Source organism: Archocentrus centrarchus, chromosome 3, assembly GCF_007364275.1.
Source record: "Archocentrus centrarchus isolate MPI-CPG fArcCen1 chromosome 3, fArcCen1, whole genome shotgun sequence".
Classification (NCBI taxonomy): Eukaryota; Metazoa; Chordata; class Actinopteri; order Cichliformes; family Cichlidae; genus Archocentrus; species Archocentrus centrarchus.
This window is the reverse complement of record NC_044348.1, coordinates 23,054,700-23,066,451: the sequence shown is the minus strand read 5'-3', so window position 1 is coordinate 23,066,451 and position 11,752 is coordinate 23,054,700. Positions and strand designations below refer to the sequence as shown.

The 11,752-nt window shown below is 41.5% G+C and overlaps 1 protein-coding gene across 1 annotated transcript in view; it reads right to left on the bottom strand.

Moving 5' to 3' along the window:
• Positions 1 to 11,752, bottom strand: part of greb1 (growth regulating estrogen receptor binding 1) — a 122,272-nt gene that overhangs the window by 1,230 nt on the left and 109,290 nt on the right. The window contains exons 14-38 of the mRNA XM_030726426.1: positions 11,551 to 11,673; positions 11,021 to 11,206; positions 10,703 to 10,839; positions 10,185 to 10,461; positions 9,929 to 10,057; positions 9,630 to 9,836; positions 9,342 to 9,539; positions 9,030 to 9,213; positions 8,693 to 8,876; positions 8,447 to 8,583; positions 7,986 to 8,337; positions 7,442 to 7,557; positions 7,017 to 7,222; positions 6,353 to 6,899; positions 5,284 to 5,440; positions 5,086 to 5,188; positions 4,675 to 4,830; positions 4,381 to 4,517; positions 4,125 to 4,286; positions 3,180 to 3,384; positions 2,727 to 2,889; positions 2,492 to 2,610; positions 1,235 to 1,467; positions 759 to 959; positions 454 to 592 (exon numbers count right to left, since the gene is read on the bottom strand). Coding sequence (XP_030582286.1) covers positions 454 to 592; positions 759 to 959; positions 1,235 to 1,467; positions 2,492 to 2,610; positions 2,727 to 2,889; positions 3,180 to 3,384; positions 4,125 to 4,286; positions 4,381 to 4,517; positions 4,675 to 4,830; positions 5,086 to 5,188; positions 5,284 to 5,440; positions 6,353 to 6,899; positions 7,017 to 7,222; positions 7,442 to 7,557; positions 7,986 to 8,337; positions 8,447 to 8,583; positions 8,693 to 8,876; positions 9,030 to 9,213; positions 9,342 to 9,539; positions 9,630 to 9,836; positions 9,929 to 10,057; positions 10,185 to 10,461; positions 10,703 to 10,839; positions 11,021 to 11,206; positions 11,551 to 11,673 — 4,758 coding nt within the window. The remainder of the gene's footprint in view (positions 1 to 453; positions 593 to 758; positions 960 to 1,234; positions 1,468 to 2,491; positions 2,611 to 2,726; positions 2,890 to 3,179; positions 3,385 to 4,124; positions 4,287 to 4,380; positions 4,518 to 4,674; positions 4,831 to 5,085; positions 5,189 to 5,283; positions 5,441 to 6,352; positions 6,900 to 7,016; positions 7,223 to 7,441; positions 7,558 to 7,985; positions 8,338 to 8,446; positions 8,584 to 8,692; positions 8,877 to 9,029; positions 9,214 to 9,341; positions 9,540 to 9,629; positions 9,837 to 9,928; positions 10,058 to 10,184; positions 10,462 to 10,702; positions 10,840 to 11,020; positions 11,207 to 11,550; positions 11,674 to 11,752) is intronic.

Here is an 11,752-nt window from a genome sequence, read left to right as displayed (position 1 = left end):
TTAAATTCCCCTTCCCTGTAACCACTCAGCCACAGCACAAACATGAATTTTACTTTTCTTTTGGTCACTAAAACGCTATATTAGATAGATGTTAGATTCAACTCATTGTCATTGTGCACACAAGGCACACAACAAAATGATGGTTCCAGATCACTCATCCAGAGACGAGCATCTGCGGTCATGCAGCCAGAGACCGGCGCTACCGTTAGGCAATGTGGTTTAAGTGTCTTGCCCAAGGACACAATGTAGCGCAGGGACAGGGGCTCAAACCTGCAACCTTCCAGCTGTAAGGGAAGCACCTACCCACTGCACCACTGCCACTTAACTTAGATATTCAGAATGATATTGATAATCTACTTTAAAAGCTACTCTGTTCATTGCTTTCACTTCTTTTTAAATGAGTCACCTGTAACAGACACATGCTTATTGTCTATATTTGGTCTGCTGCTGCACCTTTAAGGAAGGTGAACTTCTTGAGGAACCCAGGGGTCACAAAGGAGTCTGCAAAACAAAGGAGGAGGCCACTGAACAGCAACCCTGCTGTGCTGACGTTCACAGAATGCGGTCTGGAACTCACAAAACACACAGTCACCTATAGGAAGCAAGAAGAATTATGGTCTTTATGAAGTATGTTGAAATATGATAAACTTGTGTTGAGATTGAGAATTTCTGACTCTGTGTTCGTGTGCTTTCTCTTGAAAGCATTCTATATGTCTGTGGAGATGCTTGTTTGTGTGTGGGTGTGTGTGTGTGTGTACCTCGGGTCCCAGGTTAAGGTAACAGTCCACAGACAGCACAGGGTGTGTGTAGTTCTTGGTGCTGAGTGGAAACAGTTTATGGCTGTTGTGCTGGAGATATTTTTCCAGAAGGAGCTGTGCTGGTGTAGCCAAGAAAAGGTGTTTGCTGTCTGGAGCGCAGATGTACTGTGAGGGGCTCACTGAGGTGGGAACATCTGTCATCTGGAGAAATGAAAATTTCTGATTAATAACAAGAGCCAGTGACACGAACAGGTCACACGAACAACACCCTAATTTATATGGCATCCAAGTGGAAAAGAGCAAATGTAGGAAGAAGACTAAACACTTTGTAGCTCAATTGAAGAATATAAATATATATTTATGGAATGTGTTCACAACTATGGAATGGTTATGATGAGTAAAAAAATATCACTATCTATTGCCCAGTTATGTAGATTGCAATTTAATGTTTTGATTTCTCTAATTATGGAAGATACCTTTGTCTTAATAATAAATGTTCTATATCCTCCAATGGCAATCTGCTTCTTCATGGCACTGAAGTTGTTGAACCTGCACACAAGCAACCCAGCACTGTGTAGCCTCAGAGTGAAGTCAACATCATGACAGGTGAAGCGGTTCTGGTCGTACTGGACATTCTGACTCCGGTCGACATTCAGGAGGAGGAAGTCATGAAGATGACCTCTAGAGAAGGGTTCCCACTGTTTATTGCCTGGTTCAATAGAAAGGGGAAAAAAAAAAGTCAGCCTCAACATTATTTTACTCAGAAGCCATAAGAGTTTGCTTACATCACACTATTTTTATGCAAATAGCTGGTAATTCATAGAATATCAAATGCAAACTATTTATTTATTTTTTTAAATCATAACTGCTCAGGAAAAATCCACGATTGGGGATAAAACATCTGAAATACATAGTAGTCTGAAGCCTTAATTCAATTGTATGTAACATCTGAAGGCAATGAAAACACAAGCTTTGATCCAAAGCATCTCCAAATATATAACTATATATAACTGCCAACTTTATGATGCATTGAAACTGTTAATTATTTTAAATACTCTGTGTAGCCTTACTTAAGAGGTTAATGTGGAAGTTACATTTCACTAAATCTAATGGCACCCAAAGCTATTTATAAACAAATCAATGCTGTGGAAATGTTTTTTATGCTTTCTGACATTTAGAAATGCACCCACTGACTGAAAAGTGACCGGAATCAGCTGATTTCCAGTGTTTTCAGCTCTGTTTGGTAACCAGCAGATAGTACACGGAAATCACCCTCACCCACTTGAACCTGGACATTTTATAGAAGCTAACAAAGGACAAGTGGCTAAAGCTATAGCCATCCAGAGCTCAGAGCCAGCCAGCAGCCTTGGTATGTTATGAAGAAAATTAAGGGGGTTAGTGAAGAACTGAAAAGGGTTGCTGTCCTATTGTGTGACGAAATTATAAACATACTGGAAAATGATGTAACTGACATTTGTTTTGTTACATAAATCTGTTTCAGCTGCTTTTGTTTTAAAAGGTAAAATGCATCAGGTAAGGTTGGGTGTAAAACAACACATTTTCATATGTGCAGCTTTTTAGTACAAAAATAAATGAAGAAAATTTCATTTTTGATTATAAATTATGTCAGTTATAGCTCTGAGAATGAAAACTGGAATTGGCAAAAATCTGTATCAACAGGTCATAGAAAAAAGAAATGGAATCGGCCAATGACTGACATTGTTTCTGCTGACCTGTGAGACCACGGCTGCTCCACTTCCTGATGCCACAAAGCCCATAGTGGGATAGGTCTGGACAGGCCTCCATGTGCTGTGTGACCTGTTTCAGTGACACAGCGTGCTCTACTGGGCCACTAAGGACAACAAAAATCAAACACTGTGTTAAATCAAACTCAGAAAATAAAGGAACACATTCTTAACTCTTCACTCATATAATGAATATTGGTGTAAATAATTTGTCAGTATGTACTTGCGTGCTTCTAGGTCTACTGCGTTCCACATAACACATGAGTCGTCAGCCAGGATGATGAAGGGCCAGACGTCACCCGCTGGGCCGCCTCCCTCCAAACGCCGGCTGCGTTCCAACTCCAAGTTGTGATATGAAAGCTCTTTAATCAGGAAGTGAGCTGCACCTGTATGAGCATTGAGAGTTTGTTTAAAAAGGTGATGAAGAAGGAACTTTCAGCTACTCCCTTATTTCCCAAGGGGCCACCACAGTGGGTGGAGCCACATGTTTTTAATTTGGTACAATTTTACACAGAATGCCCTTCCTGATCCAGGATAAAACCCTTCCATTTATCTGGGCTTAGGACTGGCACTAAAAGTAGTTTATTACAAGTTTGTGTCTTCTCACAGAATCTTTTGTGTGTAAGGTGAATGCATTAACTACTTTACTTACTTATTACTAACATTAGTAACATACCTATTCCAGCTCCATTGAAGACATTTGGAAGCACCAGCATGATGTGGTTGGGCCAGTACTTCTTGTAGACGGCCATCTCATACTCTTTGACCACCAGGATATGTAGATGAGAGGCTCCATCCATGGCATGGTACAGGTTAAACAGACCGTGCTCATGACGGCCTGTGGTTGGCGTGAAGATGGGACTCTTGATGGAGTCTGGGCTCTGTGAAAGTAGGGGAAAATTTTTAAAAAAATATTTATAAATATTTATTAGTTATATGAAAATAATAAAGGAAAATTAATATTAATTTTATGAAGAAAATTATGTATTACTATGCTGAAAAGAAAATTAAAACTAGCCTAGATTAACAGCTTCAGCAGGATATTGCAGGAATTAAAAAAAAAATCATTATACTGAATGTGAACTGCAGGTAAAATATCGTCAGAGCATTTCTCACTGATATGAGCAAAAATGTTCAGGTCATTTCAAATAATATGTTCTCAAACTAGAATCTGTTTACATATTTTTGTGAAAACAATAAGAACTGCTGAGCTGTTGGCAGAATTTTAGCCACCATTAAGCTAATTACACCACCTAGTGGAGCCGTCTGGGTGTTGCACGGTGGTGAATCTCACAAATACTTTAATGAAGAGATAACATTGTTATGTCTGCTCACAGAAATGGTCAACAAAAACACAGCGTGCAATTACATATATTAACTCTTAATTAAATTTCCAGTTATCAGTGATGGGATTGCTTTCTGGTTTGAAATGATCTTGAAATTGGATGAAAATATTAAAAGAAGCAGACGTGGTAAAGAATGACTTGACACACATAGTTTCTACTGAATTCTACTTTTTCTGTTTGATTAGTTCCACTTTTTTTTTTTTATGTGACACAAACAGAAATGGTAACATTTATCTTCACTTCAGCAAATCAAGTTTAAATCATCAAGGACATACCCAGTCAGAAGTGAGAGGCAGTCGCATGCTCTCCAGTTGGCCTCCGGGTTGGCTGAAGCTGAAATAGTGCTCTTTAGACTTTGGGATGATGAAGTAAAGCTGGATCTCTTCCCCAAGCAGTAAATGGGTGAATGTGAAAGCATGCAGTGTTGATTCGCACATCTGAATTATGATTAAAGACAAGTGTCACGTTTACATTTCAAAGGCAGTTTGAGGGCCATTTCACACTTTATCTGCTTGCATGTATTGTCCTGACCTGGTATCTGGGGTTGAAGCCCAGGTATTGATGACACTGTTCACAGTGATGGTAGGTGTTGTAGGCTGCATATTTAGACAGTTTTATCCTAGATGTCCGTCGGCGTAGGTACACATCTTCCTGTCGTACAGGATTTCCTTGAGAGGACAACAACCAAGCGCAGATAAGAACAAAAAAAAAAAAAAATACAAAGGTAACAGGCAACATAGTTACAAGTAACACTCATGTTATGCAGATACAGTTGTGGCTTTGTGTTCATCTATTGTTTTGTATCCTGAGACTGGCTGTAATTACCCTCATAATTGGGTTTACACCCAGGGCAATAGATGGTGCTGATGTCATCATATTTGGGGTCGTGGATGATGTAGTCAAAGGGTATCATCCTCACAATCTCTGGGTTGGGCCAAGAAGCACTGGGTGCGTGGTATTGCACCCCCTCTGTCTGGGAACCTGAACACCCCACACATTTACAAATGTATGCATTAAAAATAATTTTAAACACAATGAATACAGAATACTGAATGAATACTGACAGATATGATTTTATGATCCAAACACCAGCAAAAACAGTGACATCAAAAATCAAAAAGGTTTGGAGAAACTGTAGAAAATACAGAAAAACTGAGTGGAGCAGCATCTAGATCCCATAACTTAAATACATGATGTAACTAAGAACTGGTGTCTCCTAATAGCAAATGCACTGACTGTAGTTGATGTCTTCTTCATCGTAGATATCCACCTCCATCAGCCTGATCAGCATGCGTGACAGAATACCCAAGAAATGCAGGTATGCTCCTGTCTTACCCACCTGATATCGGAAAACAACGAAGGGAAAAATAATATAAATATTTTGTACAGAGTGCTTGAATCTGAATAAAACAAAGAAAGACAGACAGAAATTACCTGTGGGGGGCCACTAAGCAGCAACCTGCGAGGGTGAAAGTTGTCACTTCGGCCTTCGGTGCGATTGCTGCTGTCCATGTGGTAAGAGCGAGGGACCGTCCACTGACGATAATAAAGTGACTGTTCTGTACATGTCATCATTTTACTCAGTAAAGGCCTGAGCACAGAAAACAAGATTGGTCATTACATTTGGCCCCCAAGAGGTCATTGTGGGATTTTTTCTTTTCCATTTGCAAGTTGTTCATCCAATCCAGTTATTATACTTTGCCAGTTAATAGAAGCACTCTGCAGCTGTTACAGAAAAATGAGATGATGGATACTTATCATGATGCATTTACTGTTTTTTACTCCTTTGAAGATCTTCAAAGTATATACAGCCATTGGCTGTGAGCACAGCTGCTCTGCTTGGATGTGATGGGGAATTTGTGGCTGCATATGTTTATTGTTTAGCATTCTATTACTGTGTCTATGTTTCTATGGATGTCCAGCTATACTACTATTTGAATCTGCAATGCTTCTGGGACAGATGTGTTAACAATACATCCCAGCTTTTGAGAAATACAGTTGTTAGAACACTATACTCCAGCCTGCACAAGCATCACTGTTGTCAGTGTTACATACATTAAAAAATTAGCAATTTCAAATCTGCAATCACAATTAGATCTACTCTCTGTCTTGGCAGAGTTATCTTTATAAATGCTACACAACTGAAGGTACATCTTTCTGTAGTAACAGCCATTACACATATTTCAGTCTTTCTCTGTGGCAGAAAGAATTGTATTTGCATTTTCACATGGTAACACAAAGTGTACTGTGGGATAACACAGAGGTAGTCTAAGACAAAACAAAAATGTATTGCCTAGTAATGCAAAAACAGTCCCAAAAAATGTCACCACTATGCCGTTACTACCCACTGAGCCACTGTTATTTTTGTCCTTCTACTAATAATTAAAGAAACTTTCAATCAAAATCACTTCTAAACGTGGCCTGCTAAATAAAGAAATACTTATCCTTAAGGCTTCTGTTTATTTAAAAGGAAAATAAATGAACTGGTGTGTACTTCCTCTACCTGAAGCTGCTTGCCCATGCAACAGACATGTGTGGCAGGAATGAAGTACATCGTGGAAGTCCACTGCTGTCACTTGCTGTAATAATATCGTACAGGGCACGAGGCAGAAGCACAGAAGGTGGACGGCTCACTCCTCGCGCCCAGGAGCAGCTTGGATGAGGAGAGGAGGCTCGTGGGGAGGATGAGCCTGAGGATGTGGATTTGGAGTGCATTTGCATCTGGGGAAGTAACTGCTGTTGAGGGGGCATTTGAGTGTAAGGTTGCGATAACAGCTGAACTTGACTCTGAGATTGCAGCTGGGAGATCTGCTGGGACTGTGAATAACTTGCAACACAGGGTTGCGTTTGGAGTTCTGGTGCAGTTTGAGGATAGGGAGAAGACTGAGATGAGAAATGAGGCTGAAGCTGAGTCTGTGATTGTGAGGAAGATTGTATGACATCCAATGTCCCTTTCTGAACATTTGGAGGGGTGTTGCTATGAGCAGGCTTGAGATCTAGAGTTCCAGTGTCTGGGCATGCCTGGAGCAGCTGGCTGGTGTCCCCTGGAACTACCAGGCAGAAGAAAAGAAACATATATTCAAAGAGAAAGCATTTATCATTTCCTCAAACAAAATTAATCCATCTATCTATTTAGATATAAAGACTTATATTTGGTGAACTCTTACCATTATCCTGTCCCTCCTCCTCTTCATTGTCAGTGCTACTAAGTTTTTCAGCATCGCTTTCGAGCAGGTCACTTCCTGATCCGAGGTTTTGTGGTGGTCGTGACTCTTCCTTCACTAGATAAGCAGCCAGTCCCAGCTCTTGTTCAAGTGTGGTACGCTGCAGGTATGAGCAGCTTATCACTCGAAGGTCACAGTACTTTAGTGACCTGTTGAAAGAATGACCTTTCTGCTTAAGCTGACAACTATGACAACTTCTTTGGCTGCCACGCAAGAAACTGTGGGGTTACATGTTTTTCAATCTGGTAATGCTCAAATCAATGTGTAAGGTAACTGCGTGGGAAAATTGTAGCCCAGAGAATAGAACAAAGGTAAATACTGTCAGGCCAAAAATCAGGGAAATGTGATTAAAATTCAAGTTTGCACACCTGGGCAGTGACTCTCCCAGAGGCTCAGTCCCTGAAAGGATCAGGATGCAAGGAAGGGCCTCCAGCTCCAGGTAGGTACGAGGAACCCAGTCAGCATCCTGGATCTTCAACCATCTCTACATGACACAAACACAAATATAAAATAAGCCTACATGCAATTTTCACAGTGTGGCGGTGGGGTGTGGTTGAGAGCTCGGTTGCAGGGGAGGGGTGGGGCAGCAGGTTCAGGGGGTGGCATCAGGAGAGGATGGCGGCGCAGCTGGCTGGCATGAGCGTGATGAGATGTTTTCTCTTTTTTCATGCAGTAGTGGGACGGTGAGGATGGAAGAGGACATGGTATGCGAGTTAGCCGCGAAACCCTGTCTGTAACCGCAGGAAGACCAAAAGGTTCAAAAGGAAAAATAAAGCGTGGATTGGTGCACTACATATCGTGTCTCTGAAGTGTGTTGGGGATCAAGTGCAGACACAATGTGAGATTATTTTTTTTATTTCTCTACTTGAGCCCATCTATCACGCATTTCTGATATTATGAATTACTACCCACCTTGATCTGATCAGTAAAGGACTGTCCAATATTCAGAGCTTGCTTGGGATTCCCTAGTATGATTTCAAAATTCTCCTCCAGACCCAGCTGCCTCCTCATTCTGGATAGCCTCTGATGGGCCCACGTTGCCAGAGCCAAAGAGGGAATCCGCACAAGTACCATGTGACCATGATGGGCTGGACACTGTTGTGCAGCAGTGACCAGCGATTGTACAATTTCCATGGTCTCCACTGAAGTGTGTTTTTGAAGATTGTGATAACGGTTGAATCTGCCTGATACAGCCATCAGAGCAACACAGTAGTGTTGGATCAAAACTGTAGTCCGGATCACAGCACTGTGCAGCTTTGGAAACCTGGAAATGAGAGAAAGAAAGATTGTAAAGCCTTCTTGGTATCATTTTAAAGCTCTTTTTTTTTATTTATAGGATGTTTATGTAGATTCAACATATGTCAGTGTGCCACCTCTCTTCCAAGGTAGATGCCATGCTTTCAAATGAGGAATCATAACGCATCAGTGGCAGGCGGCTCCCTGAATGAGTCGACTCCAAAAGCTCTGACACACCAAAGTACCGTGTCCTCTCATGATACAGGTCCACATCCTGCACACACACACAGGAAATAGATTTAACCATTTGTGTCAACAGATACATGATGCTAGTCTGTTACACTAAAAAGAGAGTACCAATAACACAGAGAGTTTAATCTTACATTACTGAATGCAGATGGCCAGTGGATCTCATTGTAGGGACTGATGCGGGTGCATTGTGTCTGAAGAGCAAAGGGAAACGACGTGACGTGTAGAATCAAGATGTTTGTAGCATCTTTGACTTGTCGGGAGTTTAACAGTTGGTCCACAAGACCCAGACCACTATCTGAGCTGCTGTAGGTTGCACTGAGAGAGTGATGAAGAGAGACAGAAAGGGAGAGATCCAAAGAGACTGAGTAAATACACTCAATTTGCTCTTGTTGTATGTACCAGTACTGATAAAACAAAGAAAACAATATAATAACCATTCAATTTTTCTTTTTTACTTCATACACACACCTGGTAATATCCCAGTGGGCATGGTCATGGACCAGGATGTAGAGTGTATAGGAGTTACTATGTGCTTCCCGGATCAGGCTGTCAATTCGTGCCTGAGCGCTGTGGTCCATCTTGACCACATAACGTTCAGCCTCTCGGTGAGACACACATGCCTGGTCTAAACTCCCAAGCTCCTGCAGAACACCTGACAAGTATACGGAAATATTATGTAGAGGCAGAAATGCATTCAAACACATCCTTTTGACTTTATTTATTTTTTTATACAACATGAACCAGAACCATAATTACTATGAAAAGACCTATGTGACTAACCAGAGCTCCAGAGGTGGAGAATGGTCTGTTGAAACGTGACCTCAGAGGGTGGGACAAGGATAAGGAAGCTGACCCTATCAAAGGAGCCAAGGTCCAGGTTCTGTGTGCTAGAGTCTGCTATAGCACAAACATGGGACAACAGCTTTCTAGCCACCGCCAGCTGGATGGGACGAACCTCTCGCCAATCTACAGAGTATTCTACACACATACAAAACCAAATTTTAGGCCCTTTTACTTGACTCTAATGCATCCATATAATGTATCCACTTTAAGCCATGTGTGCTTTACCTGAACAGGTGTCTTTGGGACTTGAAGCTGTGTCTTTTGGGCTGTCTTTTGAAAGGTGTGTGTGTGAGTCCTTTGGACTGTGTGTGACTCTGGGACTTTGTGTGTGTTTATTACTCTTTTCTTCAGGTGATTCCTGGCTGCTGGATAAGGGAGATGGCTCATTGCTGTCCAGAATGCTACTGTCCAAAAGGGAATCTATATCACCATCTGCAAAACATAAAGCCACACAACAAGTTAGGGAACAGTGACTAAAACACATTAAAAGGTTACATTAACATGCCACAGATACATAGACACACCTTGACCGAGGGAATTGCAGTAGTGGATGAGTTCCTGGGCAACGCCAGTGGAGAGCTGATGGGCAATTTCTTTAAGGCCCTCACTGGGAGAAAACATACTCTCAGCCAAGGCACGACATTGGTGCTTACCTGAAGTACAAGCACACAAAAACACTGAATAAAATCTGTTTTGCTGCTTTTTTTCAAAATTCTAAGGACAACTTGACCACAATCACACATGCAGTATATATACATATACTAAAAATACAGATCCCACCTGTAACTACCACACAGGACTGTGTTTCCTGTCCTGGTGCAGTGACAATGATAACCACATAGTTGGTGTTTTCAAGCCGTTCTTCCATTAACCTGCTGAAAGTTAGCTGGAGGCCTTGAGCCAAAGAGCCTACATCCTTCCCTAACACTACTACGCCATCTCCGTAAGATGATGCAGCCAGCTGGGCAAGCCAGGGAAGCTGGCTGGGTGTCAAGAGTTGTGGGCTCTGGGGGGGTAAAGCTAGATACTGAGGAAGCCCAGGCAGGACAGAGGGGATCTGGAGACAGTAAAGAGAGTACTTTGTTAATTTATGAAGTCATTATGTTCTCTGATACTGATTCTCAAATATTTTGCATGAAAAGGATATTAATATTTGCTTTACTGTGCTAAACAGCTGCAAGGAAAGGTGTGGTGTTACAAAGTGTTAAAAATATCACATAGATATGTACTTTAAAGTCTCCCAAATTCTAGAAACATCAATTATTTGTTCATTTATTTTTTTTCTTATAACATCTGACCTCTATGCCATAGTGCCTCCCTTGGGCTCCTGTTGTTTGAGGTTGCTGGTACTGTCTTATCTCACTGAGGTGGGACTCCCTCCAGGATCTCATGAATATCTGCTCCAAGTCCTCAATCAGAGGCACCTGGTCAGACCCTTGGAAACAGAGGTGAAAAACAAACATAAAACAACTGGAGAGGTGAATAAAACTGTGACATTTATTCATTCAAAACATTACAGTAGTATAACATTTTTAGTTTAGCAGCTAAAAAAGCCACAGTTTTGATGAATTATTTACCACAACAGTGTGTGTCTGGAAGAATATTTTTACACTTACCTAACTGAACAAGGTAATAGACAGTGAGCAGAATCTGCATCTCAGTGGACAGTGGTTGAATGGGTGATGGCCCATAGTGCTGGTAGACTCTGGGGAGTGTTTGCGAGCTCAGATAACAGCTCTGAAGTAGAGAACTGACAAGAACATCACTTACATTGCCAGTCAGCTGAGGAAGAGGGCCGTGACCTGCATACATGAAATGCGTGCAGATAAAATACATGAAAATACAGTCAGGAAGGAAACTAGGACCAAGGGCTCACTTGGGTCTCAGTGACATCAATTTCATCATCAGAGGGTAAATGCAAGGCTCCACGTGAACAACTGCATGCCCTCCAGTTTATTCTGACACTATGCTACTTACACCACAAGGACACCAGCTGCTTGTTTCCTCCTGGTGGACTTAAAGAAATAATATAGGAAGAGCTACACATTTGTGGCATCCACAGTGTCCAAGTGTGAGCATAATCCCAGCCTTCCTAGCAAATCCAAAATCCTAGCAAAGTAGTAAAGTTCCCAATTGAAATTCTAACCTTTGAAAATGATAGGTTGCAGTCTGCAGGTTTGCAGCAACTGATCTGGAACTGTTACTGGCACCTCTGGGGGAGAAAGTGGTGTTGAGGACCACTGCGATGAACTCTGTAGGACTGTAGTCTCTGGATACGTAAGGAAAACAAGAAAAATACTTTTATTTACATGCAAAACACACAAGCACAGCACAGAGCTATCTTGTTG